Raw genomic sequence first — 20751 nt, forward strand, 5'->3', positions numbered from 1 at the left:
CAGTGTGTAACAACGAAATGGTATAAATTCGTTAATAAATATATGAGGGCGTGTTGACAAAAACGCTTGAACGTATCGTTTGCATTTTTAAACACGCAATTTTTTAAAATTATACAGGATGAGTAATGTAACAGTGGCCAATACCAACTTTTTTATTTTAATTGCAACCCCCCGTGTATTACTAATTTTTCGGATTCCTCAGAAAATTCTCAAAAAACCGATAATCTAAGCGAAAATCTAGTACTTTTCCTGTGTAATACACAATTTTTTTCTGTGGCAGGAAAAACGATGATTTCATATTGAAAAATACGTAAGAAAATTACAGATATGAAAGTTAAATTTTGAAATTAGTAGGCTATGTTGTACTTATAGCGACAATTAGACCTGTGCTGTCAATTTAATTTTGTGATTCGATTCAAAAATAGTGAACTTGGTGGTTGTTCAGAAGTTATTTCGTTGATTTCGCCGGAATTAGTAGAAGTAGCCAAAGTACCCTCACAAAAATTTTTGCCAGCTAAATCGAAAAAAATATACGAACTGCGTATTCAAGATTCATTGGATGAAAGATGAAAAAAACGCAGTTCATTCTCGGGGACGGCGTTATTGGCTTATTTTTCGAAAATGGCACAATAACAAAAACCATTAACAGTGTGGTCGGATTAAAAATATGTTACGATTCAATAATAATGTAGACATTTCAAAAAATATATATAATATATATTTCTTAAACAAAACGGATAAGGTTAAATTAGTGATTTCGAATAATCAAGGTTGTTGTATTTAGGATTGCAGGAGCTTGTCGAATTTGTGATTGAAGATTTGGTAACGTTATTAATTGCGAAACTTAAGAAAACAAAGAATGATGTGAACAGTTATTGAAAAATATTTCGAAACGTCGTCCAGCAGCAGCAGCAAAGGATTGGCGCGTATTTTATTTTATTATAATAGAAAATGTATCAATCAGGTTGTAGGTAAAATCAGTTTTATAAGGTTCCCGGAACAGTGGTTACTTTTTTATCATCAAAGGTCGTTGTAGGGTATGTTGATGAATCGGTAGCCCACAAGACAGAAATAGCTAATAAAGTGTTTAGAACGTGTGATGGTGCTGAAATAACAGCGGATTTGTGACCAATTCACATTTAGTAATTTTACTTTCTGATATAATGAAATATTCTAAAATTTCACCATTCCTCTTTTAGTGATATGAATTGAAAGAAAATACGAAAAAGGTTTTTATTGTTTAGTAGCGAATATGTTAAATAAAATAATTTTCTCTTTTTAATGGTAATTTTTGTAATAAATCTGAATTTAATATTTCCGAAACAGTTGAAGTTAATGGACATTGTACAAGAATTATGTCTAGAATTTTCGAAAGAATCCAAAAAATAAATAATAAACAGAGGGGGCTGCATTTAAAATAACAAAAATTGATATAGGCCACTGTCACATGACACGACCTATATAATATTTTTTTTTTGAAAATACCGTTTAAAAATACAAATCGACAAGCATTTTTCCCCGAACCACTCTATTTATTTATCAATGAATTTATTCTGTTTAGTTATTCCACACAGGATATTCATGATTCTTTTGAATTTAAATCAAAACATATTTATCGCTAAGTAATAAATGCATAAGAACTAATTACACCAGTATGTAATTGATAGTTCATGACATTTTGATAATACTGATATTTCGACCGAAAATATCTCACGATAAAAGTATCAATGAATTTTAAACATGGTACATTCAAATTATCAAAGCATTTCTCAAAGTTTGAATACTACTTTCGAAATAAACTCCATATATTTGATAATTGCGATAATTACGCTGTAAAGGTCAATTTAATTGGACACACATGTAAGCCTAGAATGGCTCATCTTCTCTATTTTTTCAGATTTCTGCTTCAACACCTGAATTCAACGAACTGTATCATGTAAGGTCAATTGTGAATGATGATGTTTGAAATTAATAATTTGCCACGCACGCTTTAAATAAAATTATTTTATTATCGTCAATAGATGAAAACTAAATCAATAATGAAATAGGTAAACAATATTGATTGTTTTGGTTCTTGGTCCAATATCGATTGCAGATTATAAAAACCCTTGACAAAGATATCCTAGTTGAAGTTGTCTGCAGCTAAGGAGAGTACCTAATAAAAAACCGATAAAAAATGGAAATCTCTTTAATACTTATAGATTATATTATCCCTCCCTTCATGTCTAGTGGATATGTGCGTTTTATTGAAAAATCCAATTAGCCCTTTATCAACATGATAACTCATGCTTTTCGGGTCTATGACTCTATGTAAGCTTTGTAATACTGTTTGTTTCACTAATCTAATATTGTCCTATAGTTCCGCGATAATTTCTATCCTTGTAGTCTTAAGGGCATTTTTCACTATTACTAGCGCGTTGTCCGTTCGTCTGTGTCTATCTTCTCAGGAAGCATGTAGCGTGCTTGGGTTTTTTGCATTTAATTCCTGTATAGCTGTAAAAATGCCGAAACGAAAAAAATGTACAAAAAGGTGATCCCATTGATACCACTCGCCAAATGACTTCCAATGAAATGACGTCCATAGGCATCATAAGACACCGATAAACTTCAAATGACAATAGACGTCATTTGGCTTCGATGGACGTCAATTCATGTTATTTGAGATCATTTTTCTTTTCATAAACCAACTAGCTTTTACCCGCGGCTTCGCTCGGATCGAATCCATTGAATAAGTATCAGATATCATTATAATAGAAAAGAACGAACTCTGTAGCTATATTAGAACCTGAGATATAGATCTTTGAATGTGGAAAAATTGCCAAAAACCTACAAAAATCCATAACTCCACATTGAATGTCCGCGCCTAGCTCCTCTCCAACTCAACCGATTTAAGTGTTCAAAAACTCAAAAGAAAGAAGGTGTTTCAGCGAGTGTTCTTAAACCAAATCGAACTCTGTAGCTATATTAGAACCTGAGATATAGATCTTTGAATGTAGAAAAATTGCCAAAAACCTACAAAACCTACAAAAATCCATAACTCCACATTGAATGTCCGCGCCTAGCTCCTCTCCAACTCAACCGATTTAAGTGTTCGAAAACCCAAAAGAAAGAAGGTGTTTCAGCGAGTGTTCTTAAACCAAATCGAACTCTGTAGCTATATTAGAACCTGAGATATAGATCTTTGAATGTAGAAAAATTGTCAAAAACCTACAAAAATCCAAAACTCGACATTGAATGTCCGCGCCTAGCTCCTCTCCAACTCAACCGATTTAAGTGTTCGAAAACTTAAAAGAAAGAAGGTGTTTCAGCGAGTGTTCTTAAATCAAATCGAACTCTGTAGCTATATTAGAACCTGAGGTACAGATCTTTGAATGTAGAAAAATTGCCAAAAACCTACAAAAATCTATAACTCCACATTGAATGTCCGCGCCTAGCTCCTCTCCAACTCAACCGATTTAAGTGTCTAAAAACTCAAAAGAAAGAAGGTTTTTCAGCGAGTGTTCTTGAACCAAAACGAACTCTGTAGCTATATTAGAACCTGAGGTACAGATCTTTGAATGTAGAAAAATTGCCAAAAACCTACAAAAATCCATAACTCCACATTGAATGTCCGCGCCTAGCTCCTCTCCCACTCAACCGATTCAACTGTTCAAAAACTCAAAAGAAAGAAGGTGTTTCAGCGAGTGTTCTTAAACTAAAACGAACTCTGTAGCTATATTAGAACCTGAGATATAGATCTTTGAATGTAGAAAAATTGCCAAAAACCTACAAAAATCCATAACTCCACATTGAATGTCCGCGCCTAGCTCCTCTTCAACTCAACCGATTTAAGTGTTCGAAAACCCAAAAGAAAGAAGGTGTTTCAGCGAGTGTTCTTGAACCAAAACGAACTCTGTAGCTATATTAGAACCTGAGATATAGATCGTTGAATGTAGAAAAATTGCCAAAAACCTACAAAAATTCATAACTCCACATTGAATGTTCGCGCCTAGCTCCTCTCCAACTCAACCGATTCAACTGTTCAAAAACTCAAAAGAAAGAAGGTGTTTCAGCGAGTGTTCTTAAGCCAAAACGAACTCTGTAGCTATATTAGAACCTGAGATATAGATCTTTGAATGTAGAAAAATTGCCAAAAACCTACAAAAATCCATAACTCCACATTGAATGTCCGCGCCTAGCTCCTCTCCAACTCAACCGATTTAAGTGTTCGAAAACCCAAAAGAAAGAAGGTGTTTCAGCGAGTGTTCTTGAACCAAAACGAACTCTGTAGCTATATTAGAACCTGAGATATAGATCTTTGAATGTAGAAAAATTGCCAAAAACCTACAAAAATCCATAACTCCACATTGAATGTTCGCGCCTAGCTCCTCTCCAACTCAACCGATTCAACTGTTCAAAAACTCAAAAGAAAGAAGGTGTTTCAGCGAGTGTTCTTAAACTAAAACGAACTCTGTAGCTATATTAGAACCTGAGATATAGATCTTTGAATGTAGAAAAATTGCCAAAAACCTACAAAAATCCATAACTCCACGTTGAATGTCCGCGCCTAGCTCCTCTCCAACTCAACCGATTTAAGTGTTCGAAAACCCAAAAGAAAGAAGGTGTTTCAGCGAGTGTTCTTGAACCAAAACGAACTCTGTAGCTATATTAGAACCTGAGATATAGATCTTTGAATGTAGAAAAATTGCCAAAAACCTACAAAAATCCATAACTCCACATTGAATGTCCGCGCCTAGCTCCTCTCCAACTCAACCGATTCAACTGTTCAAAAACTCAAAAGAAAGAAGGTGTTTCAGCGAGTGTTCTTAAACTAAAACGAACTCTGTAGCTATATTAGAACCTGAGATATAGATCTTTGAATGTAGAAAAATTGCCAAAAACCTACAAAAATCCATAACTCCACATTGAATGTCCGCGCCTAGCTCCTCTCCAACTCAACCGATTTAAGTGTTCGAAAACCCAAAAGAAAGAAGGTGTTTCAGCGAGTGTTCTTGAACCAAAACGAACTCTGTAGCTATATTAGAACCTGAGATATAGATCTTTGAATGTAGAAAAATTGCCAAAAACCTACAAAAATTCATAACTCCACATTGAATGTTCGCGCCTAGCTCCTCTCCAACTCAACCGATTCAACTGTTCAAAAACTCAAAAGAAAGAAGGTGTTTCAGCGAGTGTTCTTAAACTAAAACGAACTCTGTAGCTATATTAGAACCTGGGATATAGATCTTTGAATGTAGAAAAATTGCCAAAAACCTACAAAAATCCATAACTCCACATTGAATGTCCGCGCCTAGCTCCTCTCCAACTCGACCGATCTAAGTGTTCAAAAACTCAAAAGAAAGAAGGTGTTTCAGCGAGTATTCTTAAACCAAAACGAAGTCTCTATCTTGAATAGATCCTGAGATATCGAGGATAGAACGTGTGTATGTGAAAAACTCCCATGGGTAATGTACAGGGGGAAATCGCATTTGAGTATAACTTGAGACTGATGAAAATTAGATGAAATCCGATGGTTGATGGCTGATCTGTGCATCAATACCTTTCATTGAAAAAAAAATTGAGCAAATCGGTTTGGTAGAACGCCTGAACGGACTCGGAATGGAAATCATTAATTTTTTTTATATATAAGATTATTATGAAAATTGTTAATAAATAATTAGGACAAAATTATTAAATAAATGAAATTATTTATATTATGAAACTTCATTTCATAAATTTTTTAATATTTTCTGATCGCTAACGGTAAAAAATGCGCTATTGTCTCTTGCGACGAAAACTTTTTTACTTGTGAGATTTTCCTCTCGTTCAGTTTCAAGTGTGTTAATGTACCTAGTAATTTTCCTAGTAACAGTTGAATTATCTCTTTCTCTCTAGTATTCATGATGTCAATGTCCTAGCAACTTCAGGATTACAGTTTACCTGTTCTAAAATTGCCGAAATATTATGAGACATTCTAAATCTACAAGTGGTGATGATATTTGTTGACATTGCTTAATCGATTATCTTTGTTTCAGTGGGTTGAATTTCCAAGACTTGATGGTTCGCCAAGGAGCCATCGATTCTCCTCCAAAATGTCCATTTATCTTAGGTTTTGAATGCGCTGGTGAGATCGAACAAGTAGGGGAAGGAGTCGAAAACTTAGTTGTAAGTATACAAGAACAGAGCTGGAATTTCTGGAACCTTGGCGATATTCATACCGAATACGCTACCACTACACCAACACTCGCAACAACACTGTCCGACGCGCTAAACTGTTTACCTTCAGTCTCTGAAGACGATAACTTGGTTATCGAAACGCACGTCAGACATTGTAATTATGAGTGTTGATGTAGTAGTAGTGTAAACAGTGTATTATTAAATATGTAAATAAGTAAATTCAATTTGTGCTGTGTTCATTTGAAATATCGAGTATGAAATTAGTCATTCCGCGATTCAGATAATTTTTATGTTTGTCGTGTTTTTATTTTCGTATATGGTGATTGCTTGGAAAAGTATTTTTTTATCAGTATATATTGTGATAAAAATAATTTTACTTTGTTTCATATATTTTTATGGATTTACGGTTATTCCTTTTTTAGTAGTGACAACAACTTTCAAATAACCAAGTTTCCTCTGCATCCAATAATCTGCGAAAAATGTTGCATTCTCGCATCAGTATGTTGCAAAAGATTAAAACAGATATTCCTGTTATGAAACCAATTATATTCAAATCTAATTTGAATTGTAGACAATTCTTATCAAAATTCAAATGCGTCCCAACATTCTTCTAAATCTCTTTTAAATAACATTAAAATTTAAAGACGGATTTTATCACGACTGGCCCGACTCTGTGACTTTCTAGGCGTGAGTAGTTGAAAAACAAAAAATACTTCTGAATTATTTTAGTTCTATATCTAGGATCACATTTATTCCGAACTAATAATGTAAAATGGTCACATTTTGGATGAAAAAACTAAAGTACCAAGCCCGAAATTGTACAAAACCGGCTTTGTACAAGCAGGAATTTGCGGGCTTCGTACAGCGACGATTGTACCGAGCCGGCTCGGTACGTAACAAGTAAATTTAGAAGACAAGGGCTCTTACTTAACTTTTGCGATATAGCAATGTGAATGTGTCGAATAAAGTTTGACATTTGTAATGGTGAACGCGTTGTTTTCAATATGGATTAAACCTACAACTGTGTGCCGACTAATTCGCTTCGACCTTTGATGATGAAATATTATCTCGAGCCATCGTGTTTAGTTGTTTTTCCGAATTCAATAATGGTCGCACTATTCGCTGCAGAATGAATTTCGTCGTGCAAAATCCGCGCTGTTGTGCCAGAAAACATCGATGCTGTGCATAAATTGATATGACAATATCGTTATGTTACGTACTGTGAAAATGAGGCATAGTTTCACTGCATATATTCAATATTGGTCCAAAAAAAAGCTCGTGTCGGTTGCAACAATTCACGGTGCCTCAAAAGACGGGATCTACGCATCTGAACCCGAAACTAAAAGACAATCGACTGTATGGGTCTTTCAAGACGAGCAAAATCCAACAATTGTTCGCACACGAAGCACTTCGAAGCAAATGGTGGCCCGATTTTTCGGTATAACTGGACATATCGCCACCGTTCCATTAAAGTAACTTGGAACGGTCAATTCTGAACGTTACACCAGGATTTGTTTGCCAGAAGTGTTCGAAAAAATCGGGGAAATCAATCGCGACGCATCAGTTACTATGGTATTTTTGGCTGTTGTGCATTTACATCGATGAAACCTATTGCTTCAGTACCTATGGGTCGACGGTTTCCGACAGTGATGGAATTGGACGCATTTTTCATCATCGCGCTACCAAAAATAAAAAATAGAGACAGATTACTTCCGGTAGGATAAAAAAATGCACCAATCAATTGGTTGGTATTACCGATTCTTCCCTATAAACAGTTGTGTCGTACATTAACATTTATTATGCGTAGGTACTTATTTGAGGCATTGTCCGTCTATACAAATTCTTATATTGTGTCCATTGATTTAAAAATAATAATGCAAATACATAAATTATGTCAATTTTAAAATATAATTGTGTTCTGATTACCTTTTTGGCATTTCAGGTTGGAGACAACGTTGTAGCTTTACCAGAATATAGAGCCTGGGCCGAATTAGTATCGGTACCAGCGAAATATGTGTACAAATTACCTAATGGTGTGTCCTATTTGGACGCTGTTACCATCACAATGAATTATACAGTGGCCTATATTTTACTCTTTGAGCTTTCCGGTTTAACTCAGGGAAAATCCATACTGGTGCACTCAGTAGGAGGGGGAGTGGTAAGTAATATTTTTATGCACCATCAAATAAATTTTGAAAATATGTATTGCTTTTAATTAACCTTAACAATAATTAAAAATATATTGAATTACTAATTTTCATCAGTTTTTGTTGGAGTCGTAATTGAGAAACGCACGAGTCTTATTCCAGAAATAGTTTAACTGGAAATGAATGTTGAACGTTTCGATGATCCATAACATTTTATTAACTAGAAAAAATATCCAATGGAAAACGAACAATGTCATTGTTGTCATTAAAGAATCGAAATTAGGTCTTTAACCTCAAGTGGGGCGCCACAGCAACAAGTTGACAGGGATTGTCTGGAGAGTTAATGGCGCCACGACGGCAGCCAACGGCGCCCTCGAGTCTGGTCCGCAGCGACAGCATGTCGGAATAATAATACATAGGGTGACGAGCTTTCCTTCCAGGAACGATGACTCGACGTAGGAGTATTACTGCCGAATACAAACAACCGATATTAATGGATTTAGTTTTAGTTTACTTATTAGTGAATGTACCAGCCGCAGGCACACTCTAAAATTTGAGAATGCCTATAATACGTCGGTTTTATAATATTATGGTTCTGCAGTTTTGCAGAACATACGAACGAAAGCTGGAACAAACAAATAATTCACTTCAAGATTCTTAAGAATTGGGTTCAGGGCCGGATGAAGCCAGGGGCTTGGGGGGGCTGTGGCCCCAGGTCCAAGAGGGCCCCATCATTTGAAAATCATACCACAAATCTAACGTATTGATATTATTTTGTGAATTTTTCCTGGTTTCCGAATTCCTTAAGGGGACCCAGTCATTATTTTAGCCCCGGGCCTTATAAATCTTAATCCGGCCCTGTTTGGGTTGGGTCTAAATGGAAGAATTAGTCTGAACATTATGTCCTAAGCGATTGAGCCTGTATGGACAATATGTATATCATTGACTAAACGATCCTTCCAATTTTTGTAATAGCAAAATATAATCCGATCAACAGTTTTTTCAACTGTTTCAAACGATGTAATCACCAGGATATATTCACTTTTTATAGCGACGGGAATCCACAAAAGACTTTCTCTAATAATTATTTTAATACTCATACTAACTTGAAATCGATTTCTCTGATGAAATTTGTGAATATAAGAATATTTACTATCATATAAATTGATGGGATTATTGAATTTTTATTTTTATTTTTATCTCCATTAGTACAAAGCATAGTGGCGCATTCATTTGCAAAATTGTTTTAAATCGTAATTTTTTTTTAAAATGTCCGGAAGGTGTTCTTGATCATAAAAGTGTAAAATGACACTCGATGTCTTTTGATGTTATTGTTTAAACCAGGGCTTCTTAAACTTCTTTATATAGCGACCCCCTTCAAGCTTAGGAAATTTTAAACGACCCCCTCCTCCATATAAACGTTCAATTGAAAATCGAGGAGCGCGTTGTATTTATTATTTTAAATGCTACTTCCATATTTTCATTTATAGGCCCTACATAACAGTTTTGCATTGCCACTTTTCTCAAAAAATAGTTATAATAAAACTACAATAGTATTTTGTATGATTTTTATTTGTTTTTATATTTGTACGTAGTGTGTATACTAATTTTAAAATTTTATTTATAATGATTGAAAAGTATCAGATCTTTGCGACCCTTTTTCAGTAGTCTCGCGACCCCCCAGGGGGTCGCGACCCACAGTTTAAGAAGCCCTGGTTTAAACAACGAAAAACTGAATAAGCAAGAAGAAATGCATTTTTTTCAATAAATTAATTTTTTTTTATATTCTTTACAATATTTCGAATGAAAAAAGTTCTTACACCTATTATCGTACCTCCAGGACATTAATTGTTATGAATTTTTTAAAATTCAAAATCGCCGAATATCCTAATTTTCTTGAATTAAATAATATAATATAATCTATTTAGGTTAATTTGCTTAAGATTTAAGTTTAAATATTTGATTCATAAGAATTAATAGATTGTAAAGAATATAAAAAAAAATTGAAAAAAATGCGTGTTTTAATAATAACAACAAAAGATATAAAATGTCATTTCATACTTTTATAAACTTGCAACACCATCCGGACATTTGAAAAAAAATTACGACTTAAAACAATTTCGCAAACGAATGCGCCATTATGCTCCGGTCTACATAGTAAAAAAACCCAAAATGTACGATAATTTAGAGGGTCAAATCAATCCCACGCCTGGTTTATATTACAAAAAAAATTTTTTAGACCACACGCAATTTTTTTATTCGAATAGCAAAGGTCAATAAGTTTTTCTAGGTCCCACTAGAAAAATGTTTATCATGAGATTGAGTATAAGGTAACATTTGACAACATTGCCATACTTATTATGACGCCGACAGACTTTATGGGTCAGTACTACCCAGCTATGCGGTACAAAATTATTTTTGTAATAGTACTTGAATGGTGCCTTTAGTACAACTTTTATATCTCTTCAAAACTACACATTATAATATAATAACCTCCACTACCCAAGAGGGGTAGAAAATGCTTTCAATGGGACATAATCTAAATAACGCAACTCTCCGCATATTTTGTCTCTAAAATTTTAAATACAAAATATCCCAGAGTTCACCACAAGGGGGTGGTTGCGTATCAAGCTCCACCCTCCCTAACCCATCCTATAGTTTGTACTTATTCGACATTAGTACGTAATTTGACTTTGTCTCGAATTTTGGCATTATTTACGAGATTTTAACAGCAAACTGCTAATGACGCTTACGTCTTTGGAAATTGTGAAATAGCTCAATCTTCTGTCACACATGACGAAGCAATAATACGTTTCAAATCGTTTTCTGAATATAGTTAGTAGCAGTTTGCAGTTTTGCCAGTCTTTTAAGTATTATGTAGTCTTGAACGTTGAAAGTTGAAAGCAGGAATTTGTAAAGCTCTTATTGTCTTGCCTTTTTCATTCGATTTTGCTTTCAGTATCATTCTTAAAGTCAGTCAGTTCAGGGTGTCCAAAAAAGACGGATCAATGACTCCTTGATGAGTTGAATTTAGATAACGAGATTGTTTTAAGTAGATTTTGAGAATCATACACGACGAATTCAATTTTATGGGAAACCAAAGTGGGGTATAAACTCGGAACATCATACGTCACCAAATATTTGTAGAGTCTCTGTTGGAGCCGATATTCCAACATACAATCGGTGCAGTCTATTCGCTAATGTCAACCATCTGGAATGGGTTTCCTTCTAACCAAACAACAACAGTGGCATGGTATACTCCTAGCAAATATTTTTGATTTGTACTTAATTCATTGTCATCTATGTCGGGAAATTGAGCTTCAACCGGAATAAAATCAGTTATTTGTAACTTTGCGCATTCACATATTTGTTTACCGATGGGTCCTAAGAAACTACTTGGATCAGTTGTGGGTCCATCTAAATGCTCGAAGTATAGGAAGTTCGTTGCCGTGTATTTGGCAAAGAAGCCATTGTAATGGCCTTCGAAAATGTAATACAAGTTAACCTTAAAACTCTTCCTTTAGGTCCAGTATTGGTTGCCGTTCCATCACAGCCGCCAGTCAGAATATTTCTAGATAACTAATTAAACTTGATTTGATATTTTCTGCTTTTTTGAAGATCCAGTTAGAGGGGTTACATGTCCAATATATTTTGACCCTGGCTCTTGTACTAGTACATAATGTTCTTCCGTGATAATTTTACGATGAAAAATAACAATTTCAACTTATGATATAACTTGAATTTAAATCGTTTAAAAGATAACGTAAAAGCTTTGACTATTCCTCATTGTAAAATTATGTTATAAGCAAAACGATTTAGTAGTTATTATATTCATGGAAGCTCAAAAATTAATACTCATCATGCTCTTATATTCCGGAATTTTTCTCTCCTGCAAACTCTAACCGTATATTTCAAATAATTCATGCTAACTTACAGTTTGCCGTCCCCTCTGTATGTATCGATTTCTGTCTGGTGTGGGTGTTGGAGGAATACTAGGGGCGGGGGGATACTAAATCGCCGCCACCAACAGTGCTAGAACATTTTAAATGAGAGCTTATTCGTAAAACACCGCCGTTCCCGACCTTACGCTTACGTAACGGCGGTGACATCACTGACGGAGGCGGTAAAGATGAACAGGAACGCCTTTTTGTGCAAGGGTTTAGTGTACCCATAATAAAATCGATTTAATGTCATCGTAGGCGAATAGATATTAAATAAAAAAATCAATCGGATGAAATATGTTCATTATGAGCTTTAAATATTGTATGAAAATAATCAAATTCGGTGAGTATTTTCAGTCTTTTTGAAACATTAACAGGAACACTCATTAAAAGCAAATTTAAAAAGGATAAGCAATAACGTAGCGTGACGAGACCAGCAAATCCAAGTAAGTTGGAGGCTGAACCGAGTAGGTGTCGTAACGAAACTAAACAGGACGCGAAACTCTTTCAAGGTATGTTGAGGATTGAACATTGAAAGAGACGATATGAAAAGAAACTAGACAGAAATACATAGGACAATTGAAACAGTAAAATCTATAGCTGAATGCAAGAAAATAAAAATATGAGGGAAGAATAATAAGACATAGTAATTCAAGGAATTAACTATACGGAAAATTAGAACCAACAAGAAATTAAAAAGAAAACGTCTAAAGCTATGGTTACGCAGATCTAATAAAGTAAAAACGTAAAGAAATTATTTGACAAATGGCTATTTTTGAGTATGGAGTTGAACTTGTATCTCGATCACAGACTGAAATCAAATGCAGGTATGTGCAGAAATGGATTTGCTTGAGAAGTCTGGTGATTTTACGTTGACTTAACGATTAGTGTGGATAGGAATTCTGTACACAGTATAGGAAACGTATTACTGAAGGTTTCAAGTGATTTTTAAGTGTAGAAATGAGTTAATTATTTTCTATACTCATATCTCCAGGAATCTTAGGATGTACATTGTTCAAAAGGAAGATGACCAACATTATTAAAAATTAGAAACTACTGTTAAATTCCATCTGAAAACCACTTCTTCATAGGATAACATGCAATCACCATTCTTAATGCCCAAATACCCTTTCAAACCTAACCAACAACGGCACTAGTTAAGCCGTCGTTTATGATTTGAACGAACCAAATTATAGAATCAATTAAACGTCTAACTGTCCGAAAACGAATGAGAAACAAAAGTTACCTACTTGTCCATGATAAATAAAGGTATCCAATTATTTTATTTTAATATCTTTAATCAATACAATATCGTTAATCATTATATCTTTACCGAATAATATCACTTATAAATACAATACATTCTTTCTTTACAACTTTTAATCACAGCGGTCAACAAATTTTTTTTTGTCACGCGAAAACCAAATTTTGCATGTACTGTGACATCCAGACATATTTTCATAAAAAGTACAAAAATTACTATATATATATATATATATATATATATATGGGTGATTCCATTATAACTGTGATATTCAATGTCCTGTATTGTTTTTTTGTACTAGTCATTAATTAATAATCAATTAATAAAAATTTTGTGTTAATTGAATAATTCTTAAGATATTTAAACATTATTTTTATACAATATAACTTGCCACTTAAAGAAAACTTATACTACATCACTTGAATGTCAGTACCGTGTCATGTCCATTCCTAGAATTTACCGATAAATTATTAATTTTTTTTGTCGTAACAAATGATTTAAACTAATTACCTTATAAATTCTAATGTTTATAATCAAACTGAGGAAAATTGATGCACTTGTTGCTTAATATCTTAAGTTACCATGTCAGTACCGTGGATAAATGAGTCAGTACCGTGGAACTCAAAATCCGACATTTGTGTCTTGCTCGTGATACTTTGAAGTTGTAGTAAATTCCTCTTAGAGTTTTATTTTTACAGTAAAATAGATGAATAATATGCATAAAAAAGTTAGAAAAGTTAAATTTTAAAATCTTGAAATTTTGAATACAAAAAATCACAGTTAGAACGGAATCACCCATATATTAATCGGGTTAAAACGTTCTTCGCCGTCTTCCGATTCCCAGTTTCCATTTTTCTCGATCTTCCCAAAGATCTTCTTCTAATCCTCTCTCTCGAATATCCTTCTCGATACCTTCTCTCCAGCTTAATCTTGGTCTTCCTCTCTTTCTTCTTCCTTGTGGTGCCCAATTTAAAATTTGTTTGGGTATGCGGTCTTCAGGCATTCTTTGGACATGTCCGTACCATCTTAACTGATTCATCCTAATGTCTTCCGTAATCGTATGTTGCACTTTCATGATCTCCCTGATTCTGTCGTTACTTATTTTTTCCAGTCTTGATATTCCTGCCGCGCGTCTCCAATAATCCATTTCTGTGGCTTCAAGCATTTTGACTGTTTTTTCTTTTAGAGGCCAGATTTCGCTACTATATGTTGTTATACTTTTTATTATGCTATTGTATATTCGATGTTTGTTTTCCTTGGATATTTGTTTGTCCCACAATACACTATTTAGTTGTCTTATTGCTTGTCTTCCTTGGTTATTTCTTTGTGTTATTGCTTCATCTAATCTTCCATCATTAGTGATGATCATGCCTAGGTATTTGTATTTTGTACAATGACTACAATGACTACAAAAATTACTAACACTTAGAAATAAAGATACCTCAATGTCTCCAATAGTGATCTGCTAGCATTCCTGTACTTTTTTCCCTTGCTAGTGCTTTTCTATTATGGAAACGTCCTGGTGAAATTTTTCGCCTTGTTCGTCACTTGCAGCACCGAAATTCTCGGGAAAGAAAAAGAAAATATATTCATTATATTTATAAATGAAATATTCCATTAATTTATCACTTGTTACTGTTGGTATATAAATGCGTTTGGTGGTATTAATCATCTAAATTAATTAAACTTTAATGGCCGGCACCCGGGATAATAATTTATTGTTATAATTCCACTGCGCAGCTCGTTTGAACAGGTTATCGAACGTGTTTTAGTGCGTAAACGCATCTATAATATCTACAACGAAAATTAACTTTTCGCAGTAACAAAAAACGTTTCATCACACAATGGATGCTTATGGAGAGGTCATAACCCCAAATATTTGTATAGTAGAAGACAGTATTCTAAGACATTAGCATAAACTCATGTATTTTCATCCTCAATTATACTTGATATGATACGCACCATCTTGATATTCCATCATCATATGAAAAGTTTCGTTAAATCGAAGTTTCATCAATATTGCATTTGAATTTTGGAGTCGCAATAATCTCCACTTGTCACGAATCGCTACGAGAAATTGTATTCGTGTATATAGATCTTAAGTCATCGGTGATGAATTTGAGAAACTTCTAGTGATCAGGCCGGTGTCCAGAAAGCGCTGGTACACCCTTTGCACACCACAAAGACTAGCGGCAACAATTCTAGCAGTTTCACGTCGCCCCCGACCATCTTGTAACAGCGCAACAATTCTTGCCTCAACAATCGGATCTAAAGGCATTACGGGCCTGTTAAATCACTACACTTTGCAATCGTAGGGTTTTACACAAAGAATCAACAGTAAACTGGAAAACAGGCAAGAGAAACGTGAATATTTAATTAGCGCAAAGGCGCATTTTTCATCAAAGTCGTAATTTACCAAATTGAAAACACCAAAAAACAAAAAAAATAATATTATACATTAAGTGCCTTGTACTAATTATCACGCTGTGTACATAGGGCAAACATCTCAGTATTTAGGAAATAGACTAAGAGATCATCAATACGATAAAAAATGAATTGCATTAACGAACCATGAAATATCAAAAAAACATAAATTCAATTATTAAGATTCAAAAATTCTTGAAACGGAATCTAATACACGAAAAAGGGAATTTTTAGAAGTGATTCACATTCATGAGAACGAAAGAGATATAAATGATGAAAAAGATCTAAATAATTTAACTAAAATTTATATATATTGAAATGATCAGAAATCTAAAAGCAAGTAGGTACATAATGAAAATTTATAATTTATTGAGATTAGTTTTACCAAAGATAATAATTAAACTAAAGGCAGAAAATCGATAAAAAAATAAAAGAAATTGAATTGATATTTGCAAGTTAATTAATTATAGTTATTTTATATATAAGGAATTATTTATTAAAAATGATATATTCTAAAAGGATTGTATATGTACAAATCATAATTTGTATCATAGAATAATGTTATTAATTATAAATTAATATAAAACTTAGTGGAAGATTGATTTTTTTTTAAAAAAATATATGAAACTGTTGCCAAAATGACCCATAATAGTGAAAATTCATAAACTATTAATGAAATAAAAGTTTATTTAAAAACATAAATATAAGAACTGACAAGTGTTTGAAAAGTGAAGGACATTGTGAGGAGACAAGAGCAAAAGTCTAGTCAGTCATATTATATGGTTGCTAGGTAAAAAAAAAAAGGAGGGGCATCAGTTATTGGAAAAGAGTATCAGCAGAAATGAGAATGGGGAGTGCAAAGTTATAAGAAATAGAAGTTAAAATTGAATCAAAATACAAAATAATTGCGAATTATTAAAGATGAATGGAAGATAAATATCTGGGCTGAAGAAAATCCAATGAGTTGAAGATTTGTTACTAATTCAATGAGTTGAAGATTTGTTACTGACAATTCACAGAAGTAAATGCAAGTTTTAGATCTGATATTGCAAGATATTATCATCTCAGGTCAGTTCCTTCACGTATTATTGGCCAATAATAATAATAATAGTAACAATATAAAATAATTTAAAAAAAAAAAAGGAATATTACCTATACTTACGTTGATAATGGATAAAATTCCTTATTTGTGAGGTTAAGATTCCTTTTCCGTAGAAATAATATGAATTGTGTAATATAATTAAATTTTGTTCAATGTATCATATGTAATCCTTCCACAGAAATAGAACTTCTTGATTATATCATATAAAATTGACATAATTTTCTAGTATTTTCCTTATATTGTACATCTAAATAATAGAATATTCATCTGAGTCGATTTATAACAGAGAACTGTGTAGAATTATCAAATTAGAGGAACGGCTAACTTCAGGTTAGACTCATAGGCGTACTTAACTACATTTTATTAAACTTTATTTGAATTAAAAATAATACAATTAACTTTTAACATAAAACTTTTATTGATTTGTTAAAAGGAAAAACATCCATAAGTTATTTATTTATGCCAGAACTCAAAGAGAGAATGAGTTTCATGCCCGGCAAATAACGTGCTAGCGACAACAATAGAAAAATAAAAACAATAATAAAAACAATAATAGAGGTAGAAATAAATATAATTACAATATATATAAACTATAAACGTTTTAGAATGTTTTTTTTGTATAGGAGAATTGCTGGTAGTTTCAATATTCTGCGAATTCTTGAACAACTTCTTTTTCACGATTCTTCTTTTAAACCATTTTTCGTATCAACACTCAAAATAAAGCAGAACTGAACAACACTACGCATCTTTTTTTCAAAAGATTTGAGAGATTTTTATATGGTTATAAACATTTGAAAATGTATTATTTTTACATGTTAATAGACAATCCACAAAAGTAGCTTTCTTGTTGTCTTTACTGCTTCTGTGCAATAATGCAATAATGCAATAATTTAATGTGCGTAATATAGTTCGGAACGAAGTTCTTTTATTTATTTGAGCCAACCACATGACGACTGATTACTAAGCTTGCCAGGTTTTACTTTTTTCTTCCAGTGTCTGCTTCATTATAATGAAGACTGGCAATCATCCTTTGGAATTCCTCACGATCTTCAGTCATGCGTATTAGATTTACGGCTTCACGTACATGGAACCAATCTCGAAGGTTTTTCAACCATGAAAATATTTTTCTACCCAGACCGCGCCTACCTTCTATCTTCCCTTTCATGATCAGCTGTAACGAGGCATATTTTTTATTTCTAAAGATGTGGCCAAAGTAGGAAGCTTTCTTTCTCTTTGCAATGGTTAATAGTTCATTCGTCTTATCACCTCGTAGTTGGTCACCCGATCCGTCCATGGTATTTTAAGGATCCGTCTAAAGAGCCACACCTCAAAAGCTTTCAACTTACGTATGCTGGAGACCTTCAAAGTCCAGCGCTCAACACCATAAAGTAGAGTAGTCAAAACATAGGTTAAGGTCATTACTTGTGAGAAACGACTTTAATTTAAAAAACGTGCTCCTGGCTATTTCTATCCTTTCTTCATCTGGGTTCCACTCTGGGTTGGTTATTTATTGACAGCGACACATTATTAATACTAGTTTTCGATTAATTTCGTTTTACTGTAGTTCATTTTAAGTCCGTAATTTTCACTGATAATATTTACTCTGTTTAATAGCTGTTGAATATCTTGAATGGTTTTACTTAAAATTTGGAATTATGTAGCTTCCAAAATAAGAGATGAAAAATATGGGATCAAATTATAATGAATAACACGCTATAATCAGAAAACGAAAAATTATATATTTTACAAAAAAACACATAATCAAATTTTCTTTTGTATTTGGCGAGAGTTTATTAATACTTGCGTCAAGCGTAAATCCTAAATTTACTTCCGTGCCAACAATCATTTCAACGTACTAGTTAGTTCTAAACCATAATTTTCATTATGTGTGATTTGGTTCACATAATACATTAAAACAGTTGAGGTAGGTCAACCGTTGCTTGTAATTTCATATCAGAATAATACGATTTTATTAACTAATAAAACCGATGATTATTACAATTTTAAGTGGAAACCCATGATGAAAATTAATTAGTTTTAAAGAATTGAAGAATAAAATAAATTGTTATTCGGTTCCCCTGAATTAAAAAGATTAATAATACTAAGAATTAAGATCATCCTAAATATAACTGTATAACCCAATAAAATATCGACCATTTCAACTTCAATAACTTATTACTTTCGTTTATACAAATCAATTTCAATAGTTCATATCCTGTTTTTGTTTAATATTTCGTTGATTTTGTAGAAAACCGATAGCTACTGTTATACTGTATGAAAAGTTGTTCATAACTGCCGAATTTCAAATTTAGAAAAGAAATCAATATTCTTTAATGATTAAACAGCAATTTAGATAGTAAACAAAAAAGAAGCTATTGATGTAATTAATCAACAAATGTTTCCAAGTTTAAAAATGTGTATCTGTTATTTGCTAAGTTTTTAATGTGGTTTATTAAACTGAAATTTACATGGCGAAAACTTTACAAATAGATAAATGAATTTAGAACAAGAACACACATGGAGGAAAATACTATCTATTCAGAGAAAATTATTTTGAAATACTAACTATTACTATTATAAGTAAAATAGAGAATCGATTCAAAGAAAAAGCGCATATAAGAAACAAGTACTCAACAAACTGTCTTTAGTGACATCTGCACGAATTCTTAGAAAACAAATTGCATTCTTACAAAATAAAATGTTATAATAGAAATCTTTAGGAGTTATTTTAAGTTAATGCTTTCTTATAGAGATGGCGCTTGATTTGTAGAAATAGTAGTTAAATGTTCTATGTACATAGTTTTGTTTTTGTAGTTGATTATTATCGAGAAAAGTAAGGTTAAGTTAATATATGGTTTTACCGTGTTTTTAACACATGGTTGGTTTTGTAAGATATAAGTGATAGATGATGTATATATATATATGAAGATGTAAATAAAATGTATATAAAGACCTAGATTGATTTTAATCAACACTGCTGTGTAACAAATAACAACATAAAAATCCTCCAGGAATTATTGGTTATCCTGATAATAGACCATAGTTTTGTGAATAAATGATTTATCAACTAGACAACATTCTATTGAAAACATTCTGCATTCTGAATATTTTTACGTTTATACTACATGGTGACGAAATTGCCGTTACTTTGAAGAATCTCTCAGTAGAGTGTGATACGTATAATTAGTGCAGCAATTATATTGATAGCTTGAAGAGGACCTATTACATCACCATTTAGGTATTTTAGCAAAAGTTTCTAAGAGAAAAATTTTTGCGGAGCTGACAGCATGAAGAAGAAGTTTGAGGAGATTGCCAAGTTATCCTCTTTAGCGACTAAAGGTAAACTGTTCTGTCGTCCAGATAGTTAGATCTTCGCTGAGTTTCTTCCTCCTCACAGAATTTAAACTGATCGAAAATAATGCTTAGCTCATCTGAGTCCACTGTTGGGTTTAAGCCTCCCGTATTTGAATTCATCTGTGTCGGTTTGTATAGCTGTCTTGACGAGGTCTCCGCTTCAAAATTTTTCTTGCCCAGCATTCTAGCTACTAGATATATACCATACTCACCAATATTTATTTATCAATTTATAAATGCTGCTTCATGGAAACAGTTTAGCGGGATATAATATGGTTTACTGTGCAATTGTTGAGTATTTGTTCGTTGACGTAAATCTAATGTTCGAATATAAGTTTACAGTGTATGTTGATAAAAAGACAC

General features: G+C 33.0%; 2 protein-coding genes across 2 annotated transcripts in view; one reads left to right on the top strand and one right to left on the bottom strand.

Moving 5' to 3' along the window:
• Positions 1–20751, top strand: part of LOC130902258 (synaptic vesicle membrane protein VAT-1 homolog-like) — a 76464-nt gene that overhangs the window by 38817 nt on the left and 16896 nt on the right. Inside the window, exons 2-3 of the mRNA XM_057814240.1 lie at positions 6015–6144; positions 8099–8314. Coding sequence (XP_057670223.1) covers positions 6015–6144; positions 8099–8314 — 346 coding nt within the window. The remainder of the gene's footprint in view (positions 1–6014; positions 6145–8098; positions 8315–20751) is intronic.
• On the bottom strand, positions 13340–17323 carry LOC130902259 (uncharacterized). Its single transcript, XM_057814241.1, has 2 exons — positions 17085–17323; positions 13340–15072 (listed from the first exon to the last, which is right to left on the bottom strand). The coding sequence occupies exon 2, from the start codon at positions 14875–14877 to the stop codon at positions 14320–14322; it is 558 nt and encodes a 185-aa protein (XP_057670224.1). The 5' UTR covers positions 14878–15072; positions 17085–17323; the 3' UTR covers positions 13340–14319.

Source organism: Diorhabda carinulata, chromosome X (genome assembly GCF_026250575.1).
Source record: "Diorhabda carinulata isolate Delta chromosome X, icDioCari1.1, whole genome shotgun sequence".
In the NCBI taxonomy this organism is placed as follows: domain Eukaryota; kingdom Metazoa; phylum Arthropoda; class Insecta; order Coleoptera; family Chrysomelidae; genus Diorhabda; species Diorhabda carinulata.